The sequence below is a fragment of the Octodon degus genome, unplaced genomic scaffold, assembly GCF_000260255.1.
Source record: "Octodon degus isolate 3935 unplaced genomic scaffold, OctDeg1.0 scaffold00049, whole genome shotgun sequence".
Taxonomy (NCBI): domain Eukaryota; kingdom Metazoa; phylum Chordata; class Mammalia; order Rodentia; family Octodontidae; genus Octodon; species Octodon degus.
The window spans coordinates 3,553,524-3,580,570 of NW_004524625.1; the positions used below are offsets into that span (position 1 = coordinate 3,553,524).

At 40.0% G+C, this 27,047-nt stretch overlaps 1 protein-coding gene and 1 non-coding gene across 6 annotated transcripts in view; both read right to left on the reverse strand.

Annotated features, from left to right (window-relative positions):
• Positions 1-27,047, reverse strand: part of Pak1 (p21 (RAC1) activated kinase 1) — a 176,516-nt gene that overhangs the window by 15,211 nt on the left and 134,258 nt on the right. For all 5 annotated transcript variants that reach the window (XM_023716693.1, XM_023716692.1, XM_004632528.2 and 2 more), the window contains exons 6-9: positions 16,087-16,200; positions 13,240-13,414; positions 10,922-10,985; positions 7,778-7,826 (exon numbers count right to left, since the gene is read on the reverse strand). In XM_023716693.1, the coding sequence (XP_023572461.1) occupies positions 7,778-7,826; positions 10,922-10,985; positions 13,240-13,414; positions 16,087-16,200 (402 nt within the window). The remainder of the gene's footprint in view (positions 1-7,777; positions 7,827-10,921; positions 10,986-13,239; positions 13,415-16,086; positions 16,201-27,047) is intronic.
• Positions 3,372-3,474, reverse strand: LOC111817129. Its single transcript, XR_002821393.1, has one exon. It is a non-coding gene; the product is annotated as a U6 spliceosomal RNA (small nuclear RNA).

Below are 27,047 nucleotides of genomic sequence, written 5' to 3' on the forward strand. Positions count from 1 at the left end.
CCCTTGAAGGAGATGACGACAGGTCGCGCAGGAAGAAGTCGACTGAGCTCGGCCCGAAGAACCACTAATGCGCGCTCAGTGCTTTAACCTTCATTCCCTCTGATAATATGTATTTTTGAGGATTTTTTTGTTAAGTCTGTGTGGCATGATAACTGCTTTTAAGGGGAAGATAAGATTTCTTTCTACTTTTAAGTAATACTGTGATATTTTAGGCAATAAAACAGCTCGCAGTGCTTTCTCGAGTTTCACCTTGGTTTATTTTAACAGGTTGACATGTTTGTGGTAAGATGTAACTTAACTATTAACTTTGTGAAGTCTGAAGTGCTTTGTTACCAAGCCAGATTCCTTAGTAGACCAAATCTTACGTCTCTGAAATGCTGAGATTCTCTGATGTTTAAAGGAATATTTAAGATAACTTTACTTTTCTTATAGGATCTTTCTTTAAACTTTCCCCAGTAGTTTCAGATCCGCCTGCCTAGGCTTCGAGCAGTATGGTATACTGAAAACTTGATGGCAGGGGCTGCATGGGCTTGTTTTCCAAAGAAAAGTACTGTTTCAAGGGAGAGACAACTTCTAGGGATACCGCAGAGCTATTTCAAAAACCATTCGGAACAAGGCCTGTGAATGGAAGTGAGTGCCCAGGTCACATTCTGCTAAGATGTAATAAATACAGCTGAGTTATTAAAAAAGAGAAAAGTTTGAGACCCGCATAAAGATTCTGTCTGAAAAAAAAAATGATCTGGGATGTAACTCTTTGGTACAGTGCTCCTAGGTCCATTCCCAAGTCCGGGCTTGGGGTGGAGGTGGGGCAGGGGGCCACAAAAACACAAAACAACTCTCATCTAGAATCTGGAAACGTATATACACTTCCACAGGGAGGGGGCTTTCTGAACATGGTGTGGAAAGACAAATCAAGTTGATTAAGAAAGAAGAGAAAAGGAGAGCCTTACTGTCTTATATGAAAAGGATCTTGGTAAGATTCTTTTGTCTATATATGGTCAATAAAACAAATGTCTCCCTAATACAGTGCAAGGCGTTCTTTAATCTTCAAGGCACTTGGCATTCGTGTGTTCTATGTGTTAGGTATTACGGAAGGGGTTCTCAACTTTGTTACTGTACCAGTTCTCAGACACAACTTGTATGCAAAGTAGGACTTTCACTGGATGAAGAAAATGTGATTCCAGGAGGGCATGTGACTTGCACACACAGCTAAAAAAAGTCAGAATTAGAACCTTCAAAACTTTGTCTTATTCTTGTTTTATCCTGCACACAGAGCCAGATTAGTTTTTCCTCACAGTACAAATGTGCTGTCTCTCCTGTTCCAAGACACATGCACGGCTCTTGGTTCTCTTGAAATATTCCTCGACATTCCCACGACCTGATCCAGACCCTTTCTTCCTATTCTATTCCTTCCTGTGTGCAAGGCTTTCCTCCCCTTGTTCTGGATCTTCTTTCCACTCGAAATACCTGTCGCTTCCATACATACAAAGCTACTTATGCCAAAGCATATGTACCCAAAGAAAATCTCATTCTCAAACCAAATATACTTTTTTCTCTTTAAAAGCCCTTTAAGGGGCTGGCCAGATAGCTCAGTGGACTAAAGCGCCTGTTTAGGCAGAGTATAGTGGCAGGAGTTTGATCCCCCGCATGCCGTTGCTGGCCTTGCACCCAGGGAGAGCTGAGACAGCAATCCAGACGGGCCTGGGGGCATGCACTGGCCAGTCTCATAGTAAAACAATCACTACGAGTCCAATCTACACAGTGAGGCTCTATAGGCCCTGTACCAAATACATAAAGAAGGAAAGAAGGAAGGAAGGAAGGAAGGAAGGAAGGAAGGAAGGAAGGAAGGAAAGAAGAAGGAAAGAAGGAAAGAAGGAAAGAAGAAGGAGAGAAAGAAAGAAAGAAAGAAAGAAAGAAAGAAAGAAAGAAAGGCAGGCAGGCAGGCAGGCCGGCCCTGTAAGGAGCCAGGGATATAACTCAGCGGCACAGCAATTACCTGGCAAGTACAAGGTCCTGAGTTTGATTCCCAGTATTAAAAAAAAAAAAAAGCCCTGGAAGAACATACATCTCTCTTATGCAACTTATGACATGCAAACTTGTATGAAGATTAATTGAAAATGTATGTGTACACGCATGTGTGCACTCACTAACTTGTCAATGTGTGAAATGTGGAGCTTGATTAAAAGCCCAGAAAAAAGAAGACAAGACAGAAAAAGAAAGCAGGCAGTGGGTTAAGTGCTTTGTTTTTAAACCACAAAAACAGAAAAGAGAAAAAAAAAAAAAGTAATAGGCTACTTTTCTAAGTATTTATTCCCTAGCAGTACTTCGTTTTTCACTGTTCATTGAGAAGAATATGAGAATCTAAAAGAACTAAGTTGTCCTTCCAGAAGCAGCAAGAAGTGTAAAGACTGGTTCAATTTATTTCAGTCAATCATGAAGAGGAAAAATTATCATTTTAAACATCTGTCCACTTTCATTCCCTACTGCAAGTGAGAAAAAGTTGCTTTTCCTAGTAACTCAGGATTCTGGTCTAGCTGCAGCTTTCTACAAGCAACAGTTGAGGACAGTTTTTCCTTGTGCCTGAAAAGCAAAATATTTATCTGAAGGCAGTAAGGACTAGAACCCAACAACCATGAGCAGAGCCGGAAGGGCCCCTTCGGCGCTCCTCAGCCTGCCCCGGAGGATGGAGTAAGGCGGATGGAGCGCCTCAGCATGGCAGAGGTCCCCGCAGGAGCAGGCAAGCCGGGCAGGCACAAGGAGCCCTCTCCAGCCCTACTGTGCCCAGGCTAAAGGTCCTTACCTAATACAACCCACCTTACTCGGGGTGAGTGCTCCACTAACAGAAAAAGACCTTCATTCACTCTAAGGACCTGGGCTCTGCGCCTGTCACGGGCTGACTTTGATGAATCATGAACTGATCCCCGCCCTGAAGCGGCTGCTGTGAGTACTAAGACAATGGTCAATGTGTGATTGTAAGTAAAGGATTTAACAGAGACCACAAGGAAGAAACTGAGCATGGTTACTGGGCATTTGACAGTAACTGGCACAGAGCAGAAAGATGACAACAGCACCAGTAACAACAGCAACAACCAAATACTCTTCAACCACCACTGTTTATTTTTATTCTGTAATTTTTATTTTATTTTGAACAGTAAAAATAAACAAAAACAAACAGAAAAAGGACAGAAACAGGGTAACATACAACAATGCATGTTACAGATTTTCAAAACAGGAATAGCTAACAATGGTTGTTATATATAATCTATTTTTATCTTCAAATCTGTTGCTCAGATTAACAGATAATAGTTATACAAGATTGGGGAAATAATTGAATATTGGTGCTTGCTTTCAAGAAATCTTAATTTTTTTCCTCATCTTTTTAAAATTTATTTTACATGTCATCCTTATGCAGGGGCCATGCTAATCTTCTCAGTATAGTTGCAATTTTAGTATATGTGCTGCCAAAGCGAGCACGATTTTAGAGATAGTATAAGACATTAGGAACTATACACATTTAGAAGGCCAAGATGGGAGACACTCAACCATGGGTTTTGTATTACACACTGCTGTCCCTGATGTAGCTGCTCAGATGGCAGATATCAGCATAGAGTTAGTCAAGGGGAAAATACTACACATTAACTGTTATTTTCAAAAAAACTGATGGAAATTTTGAGTACAATCATCTCAGCCATCCTGTATATATACTTGCACGTTTTTCCCTCCTTTCTTTTTTCCCATATTTTCTCCTTTCTTTCATTTTCATTATTTAATCCTTAAGTTCAGTTTCTTTCCATTTTACTCTATCTATTATACCATTCAGGTTTTATTTATTCTTTCAGGTTCTTATACTAGGGAGACAATATGACCTTTACATATATGAGTCTAATTTATTTCACTTATCAGTATAGTCTCTAGTTGCATTCACTTACCTATAAAGAATTCAAATTTGTCTTTCTTTATAGCTGAGTAGTACTCCACTGTATAGAAATAACACATCCTTTTCATTTACTCCTCAAGTGATGACATTTTGGTTGTTTCCAAGATTTGGCTATAACAAATTGTGCTGCTATAAACATTGGTGCACATATATCACTGTGGTTTGATGTTTTCAGTTCTTTTGGGAAAATATCCAGAAGGGAATAACTGGATTGAATAGGATTTCCAGTCTTAGTTTTTTGATGAGTCCCCACACTGATTTCCATAGTGGTTGTACCAGTCTACATTCCCACCAGAAGTGGAGAAGGGTTCCTTTTTCCCCACAGCCTCTCTAGCATTTGTTATTAGTTGATTTCTTTATGATAGCCATTCTTGCTAGGGTGAGACGGTATCTCAATGTTGTTTTAATTTGCATTTCTCGAATGGCCAGTCCTATGGAACATTTTTCATATTTTTATTTGCCACTTGTATTTCTTCCTCTGAAATGTGTGTACTCATCTCAGATGCCAAATTTTTGGATTGGGTCTTTAAATTCTGGGGACCAATTTTTTTTTTGTTGTTGTTCTTTATATAATTTAGATAGAAGCCCTTTGAGTGATGGTTGGTTATGATTTTTCCCCAATTTGAACCACTACTGCTTACTGAACGGCTCCTGTGTGCCAGGCTTTTGTGTTAGGCACTCTCACGTTATCTCAGTACAACCTAACCACTCTGTGAAGTGAAAATCATCACACATCTTCAGGTAAGGACACTAAAGCCATAGCTTCTATGAAAATTACCTAAGATCACAACCAAGCCCCCTAGCTCACGTGACTCCAAAGGCTCTTTTGCTGTGTTTCTATTTCTACATACTTTGCTTTTAAAAACAGGCTTGAAAAATCTGGGTATGGTAATGCACACCTGTAATCCCAGGGTTCCAGAGGCTGAGGCATGAGGTTCACCACTACTATGAAGCCAGCCTGGGCTACAAAATCAGTTCAAGGACTATCTCATTAAATCAGGCTTAACTAATGATTTTATAACAGTTCTTCCCAGCACTAACATGCTAATCTTTTTTAAAAATTATTTATTTATTTATTTATTTATTTATTTATTTATTTGTTACAAGGTCTCACTATGCAGCTCTGACTCCTACTGAACCTCCTGTCTCAACCTCCCAGTGCTGGGATAACAGGCATGTGCTAGGGCAGGCACGGTACGCCCAGGGTCCCAGGCCCTGCACAGCAGGCAGTACCAGGGATCAAACTTAAGACCGCTGAGCTGTCCCTAACATGTTAATCTTCTTGTGTGTGACAGTTCTATTCTTCCTAGCTGGATAACCCCTATAATCAATCACTCAAAGACAGAGAGCATCCACTAGATCCACCAGAGACTTATATTGGGGGAGGGCAGGAAATGAGGCCTTCCTGACCACAATGCATTAGCTACTCTAATGGACTTGCTTCCATTCAGAGTTCTGTAACCACAGGGCAGGCATACAATGAGTGTTTCTCTTTCCTGTGGCCAGCTTCTCACAAGAGCAGCCTCTAGGACTTCCAGGAATCACCCACCACCTGCCTGCCTCCTATCAAGGATTGTAAGGTCTATGGGACTAGGACCATGACAGGGGAAACCCCTAGTGCCTAACCTCAGCTCTGCTGAGGACTGGAAGTAAAAAATTCTAACTCAGTCCCTGCTAATCTTTGGTAGTACAACTTGCAAAATTTTTATATTCCCAAGCCACAAATTCCTCAACAATAAAAAGGAAGTATTACCTATCTCCAAGTGTTCTTTTTAGGACTGGTATAATTTCTCTTTTTTTTTTTAATGTATTTGGTACAGGGTCTACAGGGTCTCACTACACAGATCAGACTCATAATGATTGCTTTCAGCCTCCCAAGTGCTGGGATTACAGGTGTGCGGCACCTTGCCCAGTCTCAGATGTCGTGTCAGCACGCTCCGAGTGTGGGGCCAGCACAGCACACGGAGGGATCGAACCTCAGCTGCTGTGCTCTGCTTAAGCCGGCGCTTTAGTGGTATAATCTCTTTAATTTCTATCAAATTCACCATCATAAATGATACACTGATATTATACTTCCATCCTCACCACTACTTTTAATTCTCTGCACTAAAGTAGATTCTTCTCTGCACTAAAGACATCTATCTGTACCCCATGGTATGGTCTTTTGTAGTTAGTTGACCTTAATGTTTAAATGCTTGTATGGGATGAATATTTTACACACTTTTAGCACAAATTGTAGCACAAAGCAAAAGCTCAAGTAAATATTTTGAGGAATATGTATTTATGTGAATAAAGATAAATATGTCACTAAAGTTGGTGCATTTTCACATACATTACTGAACTATGTATGCATTTCACAAATCAATACAATTTATGCTCAGATGACAAATAACTTTTCCAAGGTAATAAAAACAGTTTAAGGCAAGCACCTGTGTCTTTGTTTTATTTTTTATTGAGAAATAAGTATGAATGAGACAGTTTCAAAGGTGATTAATAGGACAGTTTCGATAATCAATACACTGTACATTGTTATCTTCTTAGTGGTTATCCAGAGTACAAGAAGCAGACAGGATATCCTGTCCAAACACTGTTAGCACACCTCTTTCTACTCATTGAATTAAGCAAAAGTAGCTATATATATATATATATCCTAATTATTTTGTATATGTAAATACAAAACGATCTTTCCTTTGTATCCTTTTTATTTTATTTTTTATATATTTATTTTTTGTCCTGTCAAGCACCTGTGTCTTTGGAGTCCTACCTCAAAGAGCAATTAATAACCCTTACGCATAATGGTCATTTAAAAAGCTGATTTACACTTAAGAGAGCTACAGAATTTGCTTTAACGCTTGTGTAAGACTCATCACAGCCAGTGAAATATGTGTTATCCCTATTAACTGTGACTTCTCTAGCACACCAGGGTGTTTCAACCAGTGAGAATACATTAACAGGCTTGTAGCAGCCTGCCTTAGAGGACCCTGACTCTATTTCTACTGGAAGAAGAGAGATCTCTCAATGTGAGGCAGTCCCAGTACTATTTAACTAAGAGCTTCTCCAAGGCAGCTGCCAAACCACCCCACTTGCCAACACTCCTGCTTTATAGTCAACCAAAAGAACGGACTGTAAAGAAACCTCCAAAATTCTGTATTAATTTCCTTTATGGTTTTCTACTACTGAAAACCAAGTCTTTGGTCAGCAGCATTTGCAATAAAATCAGAGTTCTACCAGCTTAAATGAGGACAATGAAGTGCTACCAAATAAATGAGGGCTGCAATTGTTAGTAAATTCTAGACTGAGAATGATGGTAAGACCAGTAAGTTAGGAGTTAGGAGACAGGGGTTTAAGTCTTTTCTATTTAGAGACTTCTCTTCTAAGTAACAAATAAGCTACTGTCCACTGTACAGTTCTGTAAGATCTCTCCAGCAGTCTCTGCCTTCTTCATGCCCAAATCTATATTCTTTCTCCTTGAATAGTGTCAGGTAAGCCAGTCTCACATTCGTCACTTGTCAAGTCCTGTCAAATCTCTACTAAGCATCTCTCAAATCAGTCTACTTCACTCCATCTACACTTTGCTATTCCCTTACTCATCTCTTACCTGAAGTTACGCAATAACCTTTGACTCACCTGCTTCCCTTTTATCTGCTGTGCTGTTCTCCATACTGCTCCTAAAGTAACTTTTCTAAAAGCTTTAAGTCCCAACTTCTTAGTCTGCTAGTTGACTCTAGTCTGACATAGAAATAAACTAAAAATACCCCTATTGAGCTAAGAAAGGCTAAAAGCTAACCCCAAATAAAAAGACTGTAACTGAGAGAACACCAGTTGGTGGGGGGCGCTTACCTCCTGTCCTGTGGCCACATCCATTGCAGTGTACACGGTGCCTGATGCACTGAACAACGGGCGGGAGAGAAAGGGAAAGAAAAACGGGTGTTCAATGAATTCGTCAAATGCAGCTCTACAGGTGATCCGACAGTACAAGGATTAATAATAATAGCAAAAATAATCCACTTGCCCTCTCCCCTTGCAGTCTTCCAACTGTTATTTGAAAGGTCGTGAGTGGTAATCAAGAGAACAAAGGCTGCAGCAGCCCCCCACTGACCTGAGCTTCAATACAGAGCTTCTACTTAATGTCCATGTACTATCAGAGCTTGACTGAACCATGTCCGTTCTGGGACCTGCACCTTTCTCTTTTTGTGAGATAAACATAGGAATATACAAGAATTTAAATCAACTGGTTTATGTAAAGCACTTAGACAAGTGCCTAAAATGAATACAGTAGGTATTCAAATACACCAGAGTGTCTGGCTGTTTTGGTTTTTTTTTTTCCTTTGGAGGGGGTCTTTTTGAGACAGTGTCTCGTTTTGTAGGTAGCCCAAGCTGGTTTTAAACTGGTGGCAATCCTCCTGCTTCAGCCTCCTCAGTATTGGGATTACAGGTATGCATCACCATTCCTAGCTTCAAATACATTAGAGTTTCTTGATTTTGCTCCTCCTCCTCTCTTCTAGCACCTTTAGCAAGTTGATTTAATTTCTTGAAGCTTCATACTGAAACTGGGCGCAGAATTAGAGTCATGGATTTCAGGTGTACTACTATTCATATCCCATTTCCAATGTAAGAATAACTCTGTTAGATACGAGTGTACAGGTAGGTATGTGTATACACATTCACACAAGCAAATACCTAGAGGGAAAGGAAGAAATGCTAGAAATAAGTCAGGCATGGTAGTGTATGCCTATAATCCCAGCACTCTGGGAGGCTGAGAGAGGAAGATCACGAGTTTGAGTGCAGGCTGGGCAACTCGGCAATTTAGCCAGATCCAGTCTCAAAATACAAAATAAAATAAAATAATGGGCTGGGAATGTAGCTTGGTGCCAAGGACTGGGACCAGGCACTGGGCAAAAGAAAGCTCTAAATAATGCTAGAAAAGTTATCATGTCCATTTGAAATCATCTTCATTTTATGACTACAAACACAAACCTTGGATATTTATAGGTAATTTGCAAAACAGTTTCATAGCTGAACATGCCATACATCAAGTACATTATGATACTTTTTCTTTTGGATACTGGGAATTTAACTCAGGACTTTGTGCTTGCCAGGGGGATGCTTAAGCCACTGAGCTAACTCCCCAGCCCCATATGATATAATTTGAAGACATTTAAAATTCTAGTCTTTTGCGAGAATGCATTGAGGCAAATCCTGAGGTTATATTCCCCAGATGTCAGGTCAGTTCAGGGGTGAAGCCACTTATAAGTACGTTTTCCAGCTAGAGATCACAGTCATTAGATCCTTAACCTCACCCCTTAGGTGGGAGCCTGCCTGCGTGCCTGGAAACTGCGATTACTAAGACACTGGCTATTAAATAAAGACTTGATTATATGCACTCGCTGCTATTTTTCCACTTGCCTGATAATCCTACCCCTATCCATGTCCTACTAAAAAGCAGAGTACTATCTTCCTATCCTTCTTTCTCTCTGATCCTCTTACAAGCATTACTCTTTCCCCCCCCCCCCCTTTGGTCTTTTTGAGACGGTCTTGCTATGTAGTTCATGCTGGCCTTTGTAGCCCAGGTGGGGCTTGAACTCGCAATGATCCTCCTGCCTCAGCCTCCCAAGCGCTGGAACTACAGATGTGCGCCACCACGCCTGGTTTACAAGCTTTATTCTTAAAAATACAAACATGTTCAAGCCTCAGAGAGCCAAATATTTTAAGACCATGTCTTCACGCATGCGAAGTTCCAGAAAACTCCTTGGGCTCACTAGTTGGCACTTGGTTATTTTCTACTTAAACAGATAAATGACTAGACATATGAATTCCAGGTCAAAAGCATAACCATTTCTAGATCCCAAAAAGAAAAAGAAAAAGCACACAAAAATTATACTGGTCTCAATTCATCAAATGGTTGTGGCATTTGTATTTTTAAAATTATGAGACATACAGCTATCAATAGGGATGCTTAATATTTCATTCTTGGCACTATCAGACCTGTGAAATAATCAAGGAAAAAAAGTGTTTCTGGCAGATGTTGCCTACTTAGAGGTCTTCTACACCCTTTTTTTTTTTTTTTTTTTTAAATAGGCATTTTGGAGATGAAAGACCTTTACTCTACAATCCTTCTTCCCTAAATGTACAGATGAAGACCCTCAAATTCTGAGAAGGGACATGATGTGTCTACACTTGTCCATGCACTTTTTGCTACATTCCTGATATCTCCACTTAACTACCTAAAGGAAGTACCATTTACCTTATTCCACAGCAAGCAAACTTTCTTCCCAAAGTGCTAACTACCAGTTCATATTCAAAAAAGAATTAAGGAAGATTTAATTAGGAAAAATAATGAGACCAGAAAACAATGACATCTACCTAATTAAAGACTGTTTTAATGATTAAATTCAACAAAAGATGTAAGAGCTGCACACTACAAAATGTTGTACAAATAAACTATCCCTATATTATAAATTCTTCATCCTGCTTTAGAAGCTCTTTGGTGCATAAGAAAGTAGAAAAAGAAAATGTCAATGACATTTAGCAACAATGCTTTCATTCCACTGGCATTGAAAGCCTACTACGAGGGCTTCTTAATAAGAGCGAGACTTATTTTTTTAGTTATACTTTAGTTTCACTTCTTTTAGTAAATCCGTAGGAATCTGCTTATTTATATATAAAGGTATACCTTCGATTTCAGGCTAGAGGGTTTATCTGGAAACACAGATCTATAACCTGGGATGCTGGTTTTGAGCTAAAAAAATAAATGGTTCTTTAACTGTCACCACAGGGTACTTTTAGCAATACGGCCATTTAATGGCCTATCTTTCATATTAAACACAAGTCTGCCAAGCTTGAAGTCAGCCTAACGTAATACCTCCAGCTAGGAAGCTCAAGAAAGAACAACGTTTGTAGAGACAAAACAGTTAACAAAGTCATATATGACAGCACACACAATTTTAAGTCATTTCTCCAAGGAAAGAAAATGCCCATACTGACCCTTGTCCAATTTTCTCAAATCGTGTGTATTTCTTCTTAGGATCACCCACACTCACTATGCTCCCTTCGAAAGAAACAGAGACCATGAATCATTTTTTTCTGGACCAAGACACGAAACAGACCCCACGTTCTCCCTACTCCCCAGAGTTGGTACGAATTAAAGAACTGGCCCCCGTGCCCACAAAACACACTAAACAGCTCCCTTAGCGTCTCCCTAATCAAAAGTTCCATTTCCTTGACTGCTTTTATCTATAGTAATCTATTCAATTTCTAAACCAAGGGCCATTCATTCATGTTTTAATGAATAATTACTTCAATAAATACTTACTTATTTACTATATACCAAGCCATATGCTAAGTGCTAGGAATAAAGAACTAGAAAAACCACAGTTAAGACAGGCCCTGCTCTTAAGCCGCTCATGCATCTGGTCTGCTTTTGTTTTTATAGTCTTACTTGTAAGATGCCCTAAAAATATAACAATTGCTGTGATAAACTGCAAACGGTTATTGAAAAGGACACAAAAATAAGAGTGGAAAGGCTTAAAAAAGACGCTATCTGGGCCAATTTTTACAAGTAGATGCTAGTCAGTCAAGTAAAGAGATTTATAGCAGAGATACTTTAAGTACCAAGGCAAAAGGAGATCCAAGACAACTTGCTGGGTTTCACGACACGTGTTCCACAGACGGGGAGGCGAGGCCCACAGAAAGGAGCAGCCTTCCCCATGGGCACCCAGCAACCTGGTGTCAGATCTAAGGTTAAGAGACTGGCTTTTAGGTGCCTAGCCCAATGTGCTTCTCTAATGCCAATGATTAGGATTTAGTAACTTCACATACATCATCTCATTTGATTTACAAAAAAAATTAGATCTAATGCTCTCATTTAAAAGGTGAAGAAAAACAAGGCTCAGAAGCCAGGAGAAAACTGCCTAAGATGTAAGTCAGTGGCAGAGGTGGCGTTTTAACCTAAGTGTACTCACTTCCAAGCCAATTTGCTTTCCATAATTCTAAGTAAAATTATAAAAGCAAAAACAGCCCCCCCCCCCCCGGTAAAATAAAAACCAAACAAATCTGGTGAGTGGCTTTCACTTCACTATTTTACGGGGGCTCCAGGCAATGGCAACTTTTAAGAGAGTGAAATTCTTTTAGTGTTTTTGAGATAGGATCTCACTATATAGTCCAAGCTGGCTTTGAACTTGTGCAGATCCTGCCTCACCCTCCTGAAAACTGGGATTACAGGCATCTGCCACCACACCCAACAAGAGAATTCTTTTAAAAGTCAAACAAGAATGATCAGGAAGAAGTAGACAACTGCTAAAGCAGAAAATGAGAAACCTCAGTGCCAGTTTACAGAGCTGGCTAAATCAGCCACATCAAATCTATTTTGGAAAGAAAGAAATATAGAGAATAAACCAAAGGCCTCATACAGTGACATTTCCAAGCCCAAAGATGAAGCTAGTCTTTCTGTCTGATGTAAATCTTCAGTTTACTGAAATGCAGGAGCAGGCCACCCTGATACGCTCCTACTTCTGCCTGCTCAATAAAGTGAAATGGAAGATTCCACCTGACAGCAGAGGCAACACGCTCTACTAACAAAGGCCCACGTTTGTGTTCTGACCTCAGCCCTATCATTTCTGTCTGTATGACTTGGGGTACAGTATTTATTTTTTCTGGGCCTCAAAAACGAAGAGCATAATGCCTATTTTGACATGATATATGAGAAGTAAATGAAAAAAAAGGAACAAGAAAATATCTTGCTTGTCATATAGTACAGTCTAGGTTCACAAAATGTTGGTTTCCCTTCCCTTCTTTTTCTACAAGTATGATGGCAGATCTGTCTTTTCCTAGGTCAATGGCAAACACTGATCACAGCACTTTCCCAGAAGGTATATTCAGTTTCTCAATTTGTCAACATAGTATTCTGTTCACTAGACAAAAGCACTTGCCCACCTCTATAACCCAGGCCTAGCAGGAAAGGGATAACTTGTCCTCAGAGTGAGCTCTTCATACTCTTCTCTTTCGATCCCATCCAAACATGGTATTCAACCAGAGCTGGTGAGAGAGAATGGAAGCGGCAGGACTGTATGAAGAGAAGAGCAGCTCTGGCTAAGGTTCTAAGCATGGCCAGCCAATCACATAGATCAAATAGGATCAGGATCTTTTTTTTTTTTTTTGTACTGGGAACCTCTCTTGCCAGAGAGGTGCCATACTGCTGAGCTATATCCCTGGCCCTGGAATCAGGAGCTTCACAGCAGCAGAATTCCATCTCTGTGCTTGATCAGTCATACACCAAGTGAAGGCTTAGAAAGCAAAGTGCTTACGTAATTTTTCCAAGATCTCCTCATCAGACATTTTAGGTTTTTTCTTCTGTTTCTCAGTATTCCGGGTCAAAGCATCTGGCAGAACGGTGTTATTCTCAGTAGGTGATATGGGAGATGTAGCCACATCCCGAGTTGGAGTAACAGGAAGTGGTTCAATCACAGATCGCGTGTACACCTGCGTTAGTGGCGCAAAATTTTGGGAAAGAGAATCTTCGTTAGTACAGAAGAACCATTTCTAGATGTAAGGTTAGAACATCCACAGAACAATGCCCTAAACTTGCATCTTTCTCTTCTGTCAAAATCTATATTCCAGGCCCACCTACTATGAGAAAAGGCTTTCCTTGCTCTTTATTATATACAATAGTGGTTAATGAAGATATTCAAAGGACACCAGGCAACTCTAGGTACAAATTATTTAAAAGAGACTCCAATATTAGATGAGACTCTCTTTCATCTGTAACTTTCTATGTTTTCCAAGATGAAATGAAACCTTCTATTACAGCACTTGGTGTTAAAATCGCAATGACAACCTTCTACTGATAGACAATGAGCCCTTTCAGAGAAGACAGTACTTGTTGTTTGCCAAGAGGCAACAGTGTAGTGATTCAGAACGTGAACTCAGGAACTTGACTGCCCGGCTCTCATTCCTATCCCAGCTCTTTTATTCTTACCATCTGCATGACTTGGGGCAGGTTATTTAGCTTCTCTGTGCTTCAGTTTCCTCATCTGTAAAATGGTGATAATAATGCCACCTATCTTATAGAGTTGTCATAAAAATAAATTGGTTAATATATATGATATGATCAAAGTCATCTCCAGGACATATTAAGCACTCAAATTTTGGCTTTGTAAACATATTTTTAATTCATTTATTTACTTACAAATATTTACTGAACTTCTACTCTAAGCTGAACCCTATGTAAAATTCTGCACCTGGATTCTCATTCTGGTAAAGGAGGTGAGAAAGCCATATCACAGGGGGGAGGCATAAATGTTATATGAAATGAGTGGCTATACACTACTGATGTTCAGGGGTGGCCTCAATTTACACTCTCCTCCCTAGAAGATATTTCAAGATACTTATCAGGTGCTATCATAAAAACATCACAATTATCTTTCAGATACTTATAAGCCATATGAGAGCTCATCCCTGAGTTCTAACCACTACCTAACAAAAAGCACTCAGGCAAATATCTTGGGACATCAATCAGCACATAATTCAGACCCTTCAGCTGGACTGGCTTCCTTACTACTCCAGCGTAACTTTTTAGTCTCCTACTCTTGTGCCCATGGACAGACTGTATTTCCAGGCCCCTAAACCTAAGCATTCATGCCTTGTCTTCTTTCTTAACTCTGCCTGTCCTTTCCCTAACATCCCTCTTCTCTGGCTCCCATGCAGGTCTGTACACACACAAACGTTCCTGAGCTGTGCTGGGAGGAAACCCGACTTGGACTAATTTACCTACTTTTAAATACAATATTAGCTCTTTTGCTAAATGACTGTAGGTAGATCAATTTACCTCTCCATATATCAGTGGCTGCTTCTGTGAATTAGCAATTAATGGTAACTTTTTAGAAAGAAATTCTAAAATCAAATTTATCAATCTAGTCCTTTATTCATCCCCAGCCATTTTAATTTTTTTTTTTTTTTTTTTTTTTTTTTTTTTTTTTTTTGAGATAGGGTCTCATCAAAGTACCCAGGCTAGCCTCAAACTTGCAATCCTGCCTCCATCTCCCAGAGTGCTGGGATTATAAGCATACTCAGCTCCTTTATTCAATGTTTATTGCCTCTATATTTGCAAAGAACTATGGTAAGCACTGAAATTATATATCTGTTGATTTTCTACTTTAGAGGAGCTCAAAATTTAGAAGAAAAAGTATTTTAAATAAAAACGCTTGCAAACCAAAACAGGTCATGTCAATGTGAACCATTTTGACAATTCTTCAATTTCAAGGCAATTTTTCCCAAGGCGGCACTGTGCCATGTGGGCTGGGCATTCCCGCAGGTGTTGCTCATGAGTTCTCAGGAGAGGGGCTGCTCGATCCCCAGACCTCCTCTCCACCATTTCCCACAATCACATAGCCAACTTCTGACACTTTATTTCAGAGGCAGCCTTCTGTTTCTGCATTACCACAGAGCTTAAGTCCTAACAGTTCTTTCATTATTGAGCTTTCATTGTAATAAAAAGACCAAACAAAGAAACACTAGTAAAGTACTATCTGACAGGAGGCCTGTCAGTGCTCAATAACGCTAAATCAGGTAAAAGGCACAGGGAGGGACTGCATGACGCTGAGTGAGAGTAGAGGGATGGCGCTTACTCCGAGATGCGGAAATCTCCAAGGAACTTAAACAGAAATCACGGCCAACATCCGGTGCCAAAGTGCACTCCTGATGTCCAGCATATTAATAGCACTAGTGTGTTTATATACTCTCCTGGGTCTTTCAGTATCATCAATAATGGTTTTAAAGGCTGAACACTGAACATTTAACAGTGAGGAAAAAAAAATCTATAGCAAGATAATTTGTTGCTTCCCAGAAGAATAATTTATGTTAGCCCTGAACTAAGTTACACCAATTCTTCCTGTCCCTTCAGCAGAAAACAAGACTAAGAAAATCAAAGCTGGATTGGTATAAAAGCCAATTAACTAGGATACTTTGGGTCTGTCTGCAGCACAATGATAAATATACCACTTCTTATCTTTAATAATAAAGAAAGAACCTTCAGAAAAGGTGGCTCAAATCTAAGGCCTCCTACCAGAACGTTAAACTTGCAGGCCTTAGTTCCACGCCTTCCCTCCTCCTCTTTCCCCTAATAAATCAGAAGGCTGTCCGGGGCCCAGACTCACAGATTTTGTGTGCTCCGGGCGAGGCGCAATCACGGGCGGTGGGGCGGCATCCTCATCATCCTCATCTTCTGACACTGGGGGCACTGCAGGAGCCTCAGACACGGCCTTGACATTCTACACAGGGAAGCAAGGTCATACACATCTGGCCAGTTGACACAGAATTCACCGTGTCGGGATCACCAGTTCCCCAGAAGAAACTTGAGCCCCAACGCCACCTAGCGCCAAGCCTTCCATCCTTGTACTTTCAGCTCCCTCTTTTCTTTTAACCAGAACCAGCCCCTCAGGCTGGAGACTTCCTTCTACCCCCAAGGACTAACTACAGAGTAGGAAGTCAGCTTATAGCTCTCGACTTGCCTCTTCCCAGATGAACACCTGAAAACAAGCTCACAGTTCTTCTTACTCTTGAATTTTACTCTTCACACAAATAGATGAGAAAGTAGAAGTGCTGGACGAGGAACGGGACATAAAAAGAATGAAGATGTGTGTACAGGTATCAACTCACTGTGATGAATGTTAGCAATATGTAGTGCAAACACGTATTAATAAAAATAATGATTAAAAAGTATAGGGCCAGGGATGGGGAGATGGCTCAACAGCATAAGCGCCTGCCTCACAAATGCAAGGTCTTGAGTTTGATCCCCAATACTGCAAAAAAAAGGTAATAATTAATTTAAAAAATAAAAAGTATAGGGCCAGCCAGATAGCTCAGTGGATCAAAACACTTGCCTAGGCAGACACAGGGACCAGAGTTTGAACCCCAGTGTGCCATGTCAGCCCCACCCCCAAGGTGTACTGAGCCTACAATTGAGACTGGGTGTGGTGGCACATACCTATAATCCCTATGCTTGGGAGGCTGAAAACAGGAGGATCACTACAAGTATGATCTGTGTAGTGAGACCCTGTAGACCTTGCACAAAATACATTTTTTTAAAAATTATAAATGCTGGGAGGAAATAAAAAACTTTGAATTTTTTCAAAATTTCTCACCATGATTCCTTACTCCTTCATGAGAGGGTAAATTTGTCTGAACAGGCTTCTGCCCTTTTGTCTTCCTCTCTTTACCAACCTCCAGGACCCATTCATTAGGTCCTCAGGAACCTTCCTTCCTATCTGAAGGAGACAATGAGTTTCTCCCCGGACAGGCACTATTTCCATAAGGTTAGCTCTGCATGGCCCTGGAGCACACCCTACCAGTACCACTGTTTATAATCAGTAGCAACTTGATCCAACCATGAAAACTATAACAGAGCTGGACCACAAGTACAGGCTTTCGTGCTGGTCTAGACAAAATCGACATACCATTATTGTTTACCACACAAACTCAAGAGACAAAGTGGCTCTAAAATCTGAGAATTTTGCTTTTTTTCAGTATTAAGATGACAGAACAAGGATTTTTCAATATATACTCATAGACTTAAATAGTTACAGATATTTCCAGAGCACCTATTTTGTATTCAGTATGATACTGGGATGAACACTGCTGATATAAAGGTTCAAAGGTGAAAAAGACAGCCCATTTCTTGAAGAAGCTCTTTGATATAGAAGACAGACAAGTGGGTCAGTTCTCGTCTGCCACTCTGAGGCTCCTGAGAAAGAAAAGCTAAGAGTCCGAAAAATAAGGGCTAAGTAGAGGAAAAATGAATACTAGATAAGAGCTGCATTTTATATACCGTACTACGGAAAATTAGCAAGCTCACAGATTCTAACAGGACCTCCAGAACATGGCATATTTGACAGGGACAGGAACGTGTAAACAACTAAGGATGGCAACCACAGACAATGTATCTATTTTCTTTGTAGTTTCATCAATTGCAGAATGTGAGGAAAGAGGAGGGTGTAATTTAAGGGTGACTTAATTTTGCAAGTGACCATAAGCCACTTTCAGTTCTAAAAATCAACAGAGGTTCTTTCCTGGCCAAAGCATATATTTTAGTATTCTTCGACTCTAATTCATTTTCTCTCCACTATTTTACTAAGCAAAACTTACGTAGGAACATAAAGAGGAAATGAAGTTGCCATAGCAGCTCCTCCAGCAGCAGAGAGCTCTACTGAGATATGCCAGGCTTTTTGCTTTCACAATCTCGGTAGAGATGGAAGGGGTAGAGAACAGAAGGGAGTGCAAGTGGAAAGATCTAAGCTGTGCTACATCAATCAACTTCCCCACGATGAAGGTAGTCATTGCGTACTGTACGCATGTACTGGTAAGAGTGGACAGAGCTGTAGGAGAGTTCATCTTCTTCCCCAGGAACATTTTGTTTTCTACAGGTGACAGTGCAGGTGGTAGGATTAGTAACTATCAGAGTTAGGTCTTTGTCCACAGTTACTTCTTAGCCCTATGTCCTTGGGAAAAGGGGGAGCACTCTAAGCCTCACATTTCTCATCTATAAAAGGCAGATGATGACAGCAGCTCTGCTTACCTCGGAGGGTCACTGGAAAAATGAAGTGGTATGGGATAGCAACACTCTGAAAATGGTGAAGAGCTAGAAGGATATAAGGGGTCAACTAAATTACCACTGTGGCTAATAACTCCCTCACCCCCATCTTATACAAAACCAGAAATCCCAATCCATCTGCTCACTTACCCATTTACCCATTCTGAGCTTCATGCTCCATTCTAGCTCTGGGGCTATAATGAAGGGGGAAAAAGGACCAAATCCCTGTCGTATGGCCTGGCTTACCTTCAGGAGATGATACTGTCACCAGTGCTGGGCAGCAAAGCGATAAACATGTAGGGAGACGGGTAGCGGGGTCCACACTACTCTAACGGGATCCTCCCAGGACAACCTCTCTGATCAGCTGCGGTACAAGCAGCGACCTGAATGAACTGAGGAAGCCAGAACCTCTGAGAAATGGCTCTTCATAGTAAGTGGAGGAAACGCAGACAGCCTGAAACAGGAGCACACCTGGTATGCTCCCACGACTTCTAGCTCTACCTGTGTGGCTGTACTAAAGCGGGCAAGAGGAAATGAAGACACCAGAAGTTAGCTAGGTGTGACAGAATATAGTCACCTGGGGTGACAGCAAGGGTGAGTGTTACCAAATCTGTGCTGGAGAAAGCAGATACCCTGAGTAATGGCAAGAGATAAAGTCTGCTATGGGAGGATAAATGAGAAGAAAATCTGCCTGGACTCGAGTCCAGTGCTTAGGCATGTGCGAGGGAATCAGACCACTGCTGGACCACAGCACTCCTCGCTCCCACCCCAGAGCTTGTGCATGCACCATCAAAAAATAGCCATCATCGCCGGGCAGATGGCTCAGTAGGATAAGTGCTTGAATGGCAAACACAAGGATCTGAGTTCAATCCCTGGTTCCATCAAAAAACAAAACAAAACAAAACAAAACAAAACAAAACAAAACAAAACAACAGCCATCATCAGGGAATCAAACAATAACAAATATAGGAGAAGTTGTTCGGGAAAAACATACCTTTCTACACTGTTGGTGGAAAAGGAAACTAGTAAAACCACTATGGAAATCAGTACAGAGACTCCTTAAAAAAACTAAAACTAGAAATTCCATTCAACCCAGCTATTCTCCTTCTAGGTATCATTCAGAAAGAATTAAAGATATTGTACTAGAGTGATACGTGCATTCCAATGTTTACAGCAGTACAACTTATTTAGGAGGCCTCGATGTCCATCAACAGATGAATGCTAAAGAAAATGGGTATTTATAAACAACTGGGTATTATTCTACCTTAAAGAAGGATAAATTTGCATTTTAAGAAGAGTAGATAGGCCCTGAGACAGTAATGTTAAATAAATGAGACATGCAGGCTTAAATATCATATGGTTTCTCTTATATGAGAAACCCAATGTACAAGTAAACTAAATAGAAAAATGAAAGACAGAGTAAAGGAAACAGAGAGGTAGTTCTTTTGTAAAAGATAAAAGGGACAAAAGATAGGATGGGGGGAAGAAGATGAGGATGTTAAAAAACTACGATACGTCACGTTCACGCACCAAGTGCCCATGATGAATGTAATCATCATGAATTGCAGACACGTACTAATAAAAAGTTAGCTATAAACTAGATTATAGAAAGCCTTTGGGATCATAAAAAAACCTATGCAATGTATACCTACAATGATCGCTGGAGGACAGTCAGCAGAACAGTGATATGCACTAAAAGCCTGTATTATTTTTCTTTTTAAAATACTTTACTAAGCCATTTTTCACATAAGGCTGGGGAGATAGCTCGGCAGTCTAAGAGCCTGCCTGGCAAGCACAAGGACCGGGGTTTGATCCCTGGTACTGCATGCCATGCTGACCCTGGATCCTCGGGTGTGCTGTGCCAGCCAAGAAACCAGGCCTGGCAGTGCCCACCTGTAATCCCAGCGGTGGGGAGGCTGACACAGGAGGAACACTACAAGCCCAAGCTGTGTAGCGAGACCCTGTATCAAATAAATAAATAAATAAATAAAATGACTTTAAAAAATTTTTTTAAAAAGTTATTTCTCACAAATAAAAAATTCTTTATCAGAGGTAACAAAATACAAATTATTTTATAATGAACTAGTAAAGAACATCAAAGGAAATATGCAGCTATATGGATTCAAAGTTTCTGGTTTGAGGCTCTTGTAAAATGTAGTCTGGCTTAATACTAAAAGTTTTCATAAAGTACCAAATCTATTACCTACTGAAATGTATACACACAGCACTTTTATTTCTCAGATGTTCAAACATAAATATATAATCTATTTTGTCTTAAATACAAAAATATTTACCTCATGAGTTTGCCAATGTATAGAGGCAAAGAATATTAGATACAATTTCTAATAATATTTATTTTTTAAAAAATAAAATCCTAGTATGTAGACAATAGAAAACAAATGCTACTAAAGAACCTACATTTTTCTTCAGACAATTTCAGTTGTTCACCACTATTTTAAAGGTATTTCTGCAGGTTCATCCACAAGTTTGGGTTTTCTTCTCTTTGGTTTTTGACAGCCAGATATTGATGGCAGGCATGCAGGCATGTAACACCATGTCCAGCTTTCTCCTTTGTTACTTTAAAAATCATTATGAGGATACAGCTAAAGACAGAAGGAAACTGGCAGATCCTCTCCCCCAAAAGCAAGTTTAAGTCTGTACAAAACTGACAAAAACCATTTCAACATGCATGAAATCCAACAAAGGCATGTAAAATACTGTGTGTTCTGAAGGGAAAGCTCTCGACCTTCAGGCTGGATCACTGAGCTTAGGGCTTGGGCAGTTCCTGTTCAGCCGACCTCTAGCTTCAGCAGTGAGGAAGTTCGCCTCCAGCGGTGCAGGCAATAATGGTGTGGTGTAAGAGAGCTACCTTCATCTAGAGCCTACGCAATGCTGAGCCCAGCGGCAGTCTCAGCAGGGGAGACTCCAAAAGGGGAAGCACTGAAGGCCAACTGCTCAGCCCTGTGATCCTGAAGTAGGACTAAGGAACCTCTGCCAGGCACCCTGGGCACTGGAAAGGACTCACGCTGGTCACAGATGCTTCGCTGTGTGCATGCACAAAAAAGGAAAAAGAAGTCCCAAACAGTGACTGCACTCTCCTACCTACAGATCCATCCATGGAGGAAACAAGCTGTATTACTAGTGCTTACTAGAAAAACGGATTTAATGAAAAAATAAGAATGTTCAAGATTGGCCTACAGTGGCCACCTCCAGAGTCAGGTGCCCCAAAGTGCCACAGAGCTGTCTGTGCTCTGGAGGTCTGAAGGAGCCAGTTCAAGGCCTGGAGCTCTCTGCAGTGTCTGGTGAAGTCCGGTATCCGGTATCCGGAGGCTGGAGATCTGTGCTGGAGCCTGGAGCCTGGAGCCAACATCAAAGGCAAAGGTGAAGAATGGAGCTCCTCTGAAAAAGAGCTTGGTTTCTCTTTCACTCCATTGAGGTGGCAAGCTGCTAGGTGCTGCCACTCACACTCATGGTGGGTCTCCTGTCTCCAGAAAATCCCTTCAGCCACCTGAGAACTGAGCTGATCCAGTTTAGTTGGCTATTTCCTACTCAAATTGACATAATCAAGTTAACTGTCACAGAAGCCTTATTCACTTGTATTTTTAAAGCACAACCTCTGTCCAATCATGGTTGATCATTAGCTAAGCAAATACAATGGAAAGTGCTGGAAGCCTGGCCACAAAACAAAAACAAAATTTAAATTCTGAGTAGTAGGGCCAGCCACAGAACTCAGCAGAATAAAGTGCCTGCTTTGACAGACACAGGGGCTAGGGGTTGGAACCTGGCCTGCTCTGCTGGTCCCACCCCAGGGGCACACTGAGACAGCAAATGAGACTGGGTACGGTGGCACATGCCTGTAATCCCAGCACTTGGGAGGCTGAAAAACAGGAGGATCACTACGAGTCAAATCTGTGTGGTGAAATCCTGTAGACCCTATATCAAATACATTAAATAAATAAATTAATAAATTCTGAGGAGAGATAATCAATATCCACATACCAGTGGAGACATATTTCACAAATTTAGCCCTAGTGAGTTAATATAAGACCAACAACCTTCAGGGAGAAAGAATATCAGCATCTGAGAGTACATAACACTATGCTACCTGAAGTGTTGAGTTTTAAAGAAATTATAAGACATGTAAAGAAACATACTAAGGAGGAAAACAGCAGTCAACAGAGACTTTCTCTGTCCCCAGATATTCTATTTGGAAAATAAAGATTAATTTATAAATATATTCAAAGAACTAAAACAAATGATTTAAGAATTCAAAAAAAAAGCATAACAACAATTAATCAAATAGATTCTCAGAAGAAATTACTTTAAAATAACCGAATGGACTGCTTGGGCAGGCACAGGGACAAGGGTTCGATCCCTAGAGAGCTGCGCTGGCCCCGCCCCTGGGGTGCCCTGACTGGGCGTGGTGGCACAAGCCTGTAATCCCAGCACTTGGGAGGCTGAAAATAGGAGCATCACTATGAGTCTGATCTGTGTAGTGAGACCCTGGAGCCCCTGTACTAAAAATACATTAAAAAATAAAATAATCAAATGGAAATGCTAGCATTGAGAAAATAACAAACAAAAAACTCACTAGAGAAACTAAACAGACTATACAGCAGCAGAACAACTAAGTACACTTGAAAATAAACCCATAGAAGTAATCTAATTTTAAGAATAAAAAGGAAAAAAGGATTGAAGAAAAATGAACAGAACATCGAAAAACTTTGAAACAACATAACATTATATTACAACGTAACATTATATGTACCATAATATACATATAAATGGGAATCTGAGGAACAGAAGAAAAAGAAGCAAAAAAAAAAATCTAAAGGAGTAACGGGGGGTAAAACCCTTCAAATGTATTGAAAAATATTAATCTATAGACCAAGAACATATTACACTCAAGGTAGGTTAAACAACATTAATTCACACTGAATACATCTTGGACTACTGAAAGCCAAAATGAAAAAATCTTAAAAACAGCAAACAAAAAATAATATCATGGGCAAGGACAATCATGTGTTAAAAGCTGACTTTTGATAAAAATACAGTTGTTGCTCGGGATCTGCAGGGAATTAGTTCCAAGAGCTGCCCCCATATCAAAACCTGTGGGGGCTCAACTCCCTGCCCTGCAGTCTTCACGTATGACCTAAGCACATGCTCTCACACACTCTACCTGCTGGCTGCAAGGCTCTGGGTGAGCTGCTGGCCTCTGCTGCCATGACCCCTGCCCTCCATATATTATAATTTAAACAATCTAGATTTATAACACCTAATGCCTCGTAAGTGCTGTTCAAATAGGTGTCATCCTGTACCACTTTATGATAATGGCAAAGGAAAAAGTCTGCACATGTTCAGTACAGAAGCAATTTTCTTCCCTGCAAATATTCTCAACCTACAGTTGCTTGAGTACATGGATGTGAAAACCACGGATATGAAGGGCTGATTATGTTTTTAAAAATTCTCAATAAAAAGATATATCAGACACAATGGAAGCTAGAAGGTTCTGAGATAACATTCAAAGAACTTAAATTTTCAAAAAACTTCTAATCATAAAATCTATATCCAGTAAAGCATCCCAGGTTTTTTAAAAAGGAAGAATTTATATATTAGGGAAGACCAATTTATAAGAAATACCAACATATAAGAAATACTAAAAGACGTGTATGGAAGCCTTTTTACCAAGCTGGCACTGAAGGTGAAGAAGGAAGCCCCGCCCCTCCCAAAGCTGAAGCCAAAGCAAAATCTTTGAGGGCCAAGAAGGCCAAGCTGAAAGGCATCCGCAGCCACACAAAGAAGATACATCACCCACCTTCCGCTGTCCCAAGACCCTGCGGCTCCGAAGGCAGCCCAAACACCCTCAGAAGAGAGCCCCCCGCCTGACCACTATGCTGTCATCAAGTTCCCCCCGACCACAGACTCAGTCACGAAAAGGATCGAGGACAACACCACACTCGTGTTCATTGTGGATGTCAAAGCTAGTAAGCACCAAATCAAGCTGTAAAAAAGCTGTATGCTATCGATGTTGCCAAAGTCAGTACCCTCATCAGGCCTGATGGACAGGAGGAGGCGTGTGTTCAACTGGCTCCCGATTATGATGCACTGGATGCTGCCAACAAAACTGAGATCTAAACTGAGCCCAGCTGGCTAATTCTAAATACATACTTTTTTCCCTTGTAAAAATTAAATAAAAGAAAAGAAGTGTGTGAAACTGAAAGGAAGTGACACCAAAACATAACTCAAATCCACAAGTAAAAATTAATAGCAGAGAAAATGGCAGATATAACAATTAATATGGGAGACAATTTGTATTTTTTTCTACATAGTATATAGTGTTCTACACAGTGTATATATGTTTAAGCATACATTCAAATACATATTCATATGTTAAATATATATGAATGAATGAATGACAATAACAGCATAAAGAAAAGCTAAAGAATGAAGTTGTATTGGGCAGTATATAGTTTTATTGGAATTTAGTTGATATTAATCTCAATTCCAATAAAAATTTATTCAGTGGATTATAATACATTAAAATACATATTTTAATACCTAGAGCAACCACAAGAAATAGTTTTAAAAGAACTAAAGGGCAGGCGGCCAAATAGCTCAGCAGAAGCTGTGAAAGTCTCCAGTCAACAACTTCTGACAGTGCCAGTCCTGCGGATAACCCACTACTATTGGGGACTGCTGGATTGTGCTGGATTGTTTTGCTGAATTCACGCACCTACAGTATTTAGATGGCAATGGAATACCCATCTCTGACAGGACTAAACAAAAAAAAAAAGACCAAAGGGAATACAAAGAAGGACCATTTTGTATTTGTACATACAGAATAGTTAGGATAGATATACAGCCATTTTGCTCAATTCAGTGAGAAGAAAGATTTGCACTAATAGTGTTTGGACAGGATATCCTGTCTGCATGTTGTACTATGGATAACCACTAAGAAGATAACAATGTACAATGTATTAATTATTGAAACTGTCCTATTAATCAGTTTTGAAACTGTCTCATTGCTATTTGTTTCTCAATAAAATTAATTTAGAAAAAAAATATAGCTCAGCAGATTAAAGTGCCTGCAAGCAGGCGAAAGGGCCAGGGGTTCAATCCATGCCGGCCTGTCCCCACCCCTGGGGCATGTTGAGATGGCAACTAAGACTGAGCAAGGTGATGTGTGCCTGTAATCCCAGCTCTTGGGAGGCTATAAACAGGCAGATCACTAGGAGTCTGATCTAGTAGTGAAACCTTGCCCACCTTGTAGACCCTTCCCTAAAAAAAAAAAAAAAAAAAAAAAAAAAAAAGAACTAAAGTGACACAACAAGCATACTTAATACAAAAGACTGTGAAGGAGGAATTAAAATAATCAAGATCCATATAGAAAACAACCAGCAAACAGCAAAGGTGAACCTAACTATAACAATTATTAAATTAACCATCAATGGTCTAAGGCAGAAGTTGGAAAAGAAGAAAAACGTCAAAAGGCAGAAGTTGTCAGACTGGAAAATAACAATATAACCTAAGTATGTGCTATCTACAAGAAACACATCACAGACTGAAGACACAAAGTTGAGAGCAAAAATGAAAAATAAGTACTTTGAAAACATTAGTCATGAAAGAGCTAAGTAACCACATTAATTTAGAAAAAAAACTTTAAAAATACTATTAGAAGCAAAGAGGGATATTTCATAATCAAAACAACTGATATATAATATCAACAGTAACAATTATAAGCATAAACATATTTATACATAAAGCAGAGAAGTTCTGCATAAAGATGATACGATTGAGAAGGAAAGATTTCTTTTATAGAGATTTCAACTGTAGATAAAATTTCATTTTTCCCCTCTAAGTAATTAAGAGAACAAAAATGACAATTAGCAAGAATATGGAAGACCTGAACACTGTTGATTCACACTGTCTGATCAGACACGAGCGTCCCACCCAATGCCTGCAGATTACACGTTCCTTTCAAGCACACGCAGATCATTCTCCAGGGTAGACTATTAGGCCATAAACACATCTCAGTAAATTTAAAAGAACTGGTATTATACCAACATATATTTGATCACAGTAAAATTAGAGATCAACAAAAAACATTTCTCAAAAAAGTTAATACAAATGGCCAATCAGCACATGAAAAGATGCTTAACACTATAACTAGAAAATGAAAACTAAAACTACAGTGAGGTACAATTTCATATCCACAAGACAAATATAATCAAAAGACAGAAAATAACAAGTTTAAAGGCAAAGAGACGGACAAATCAGCACTCATAATTGCTAGTGAGAATGTAAAACAGTGTCAACACTGTGAAAACACTCTGGCAAAGCCAGGCGTGGTGATGTACAGCTACAGTCCAGCACCTGGGGAGGGTGAGGCAGCGAGGAGGATCCCAAGTTCAAGCCCACCCTGGGCAACTTAGACCCTGGCTCTAAATAAAAATAAAAAGGCTGACGATGTAGCTCAGTATGGAGGCCTGGGTTCAATTCCTAGTACCACAAGAACAAACAACAACAACA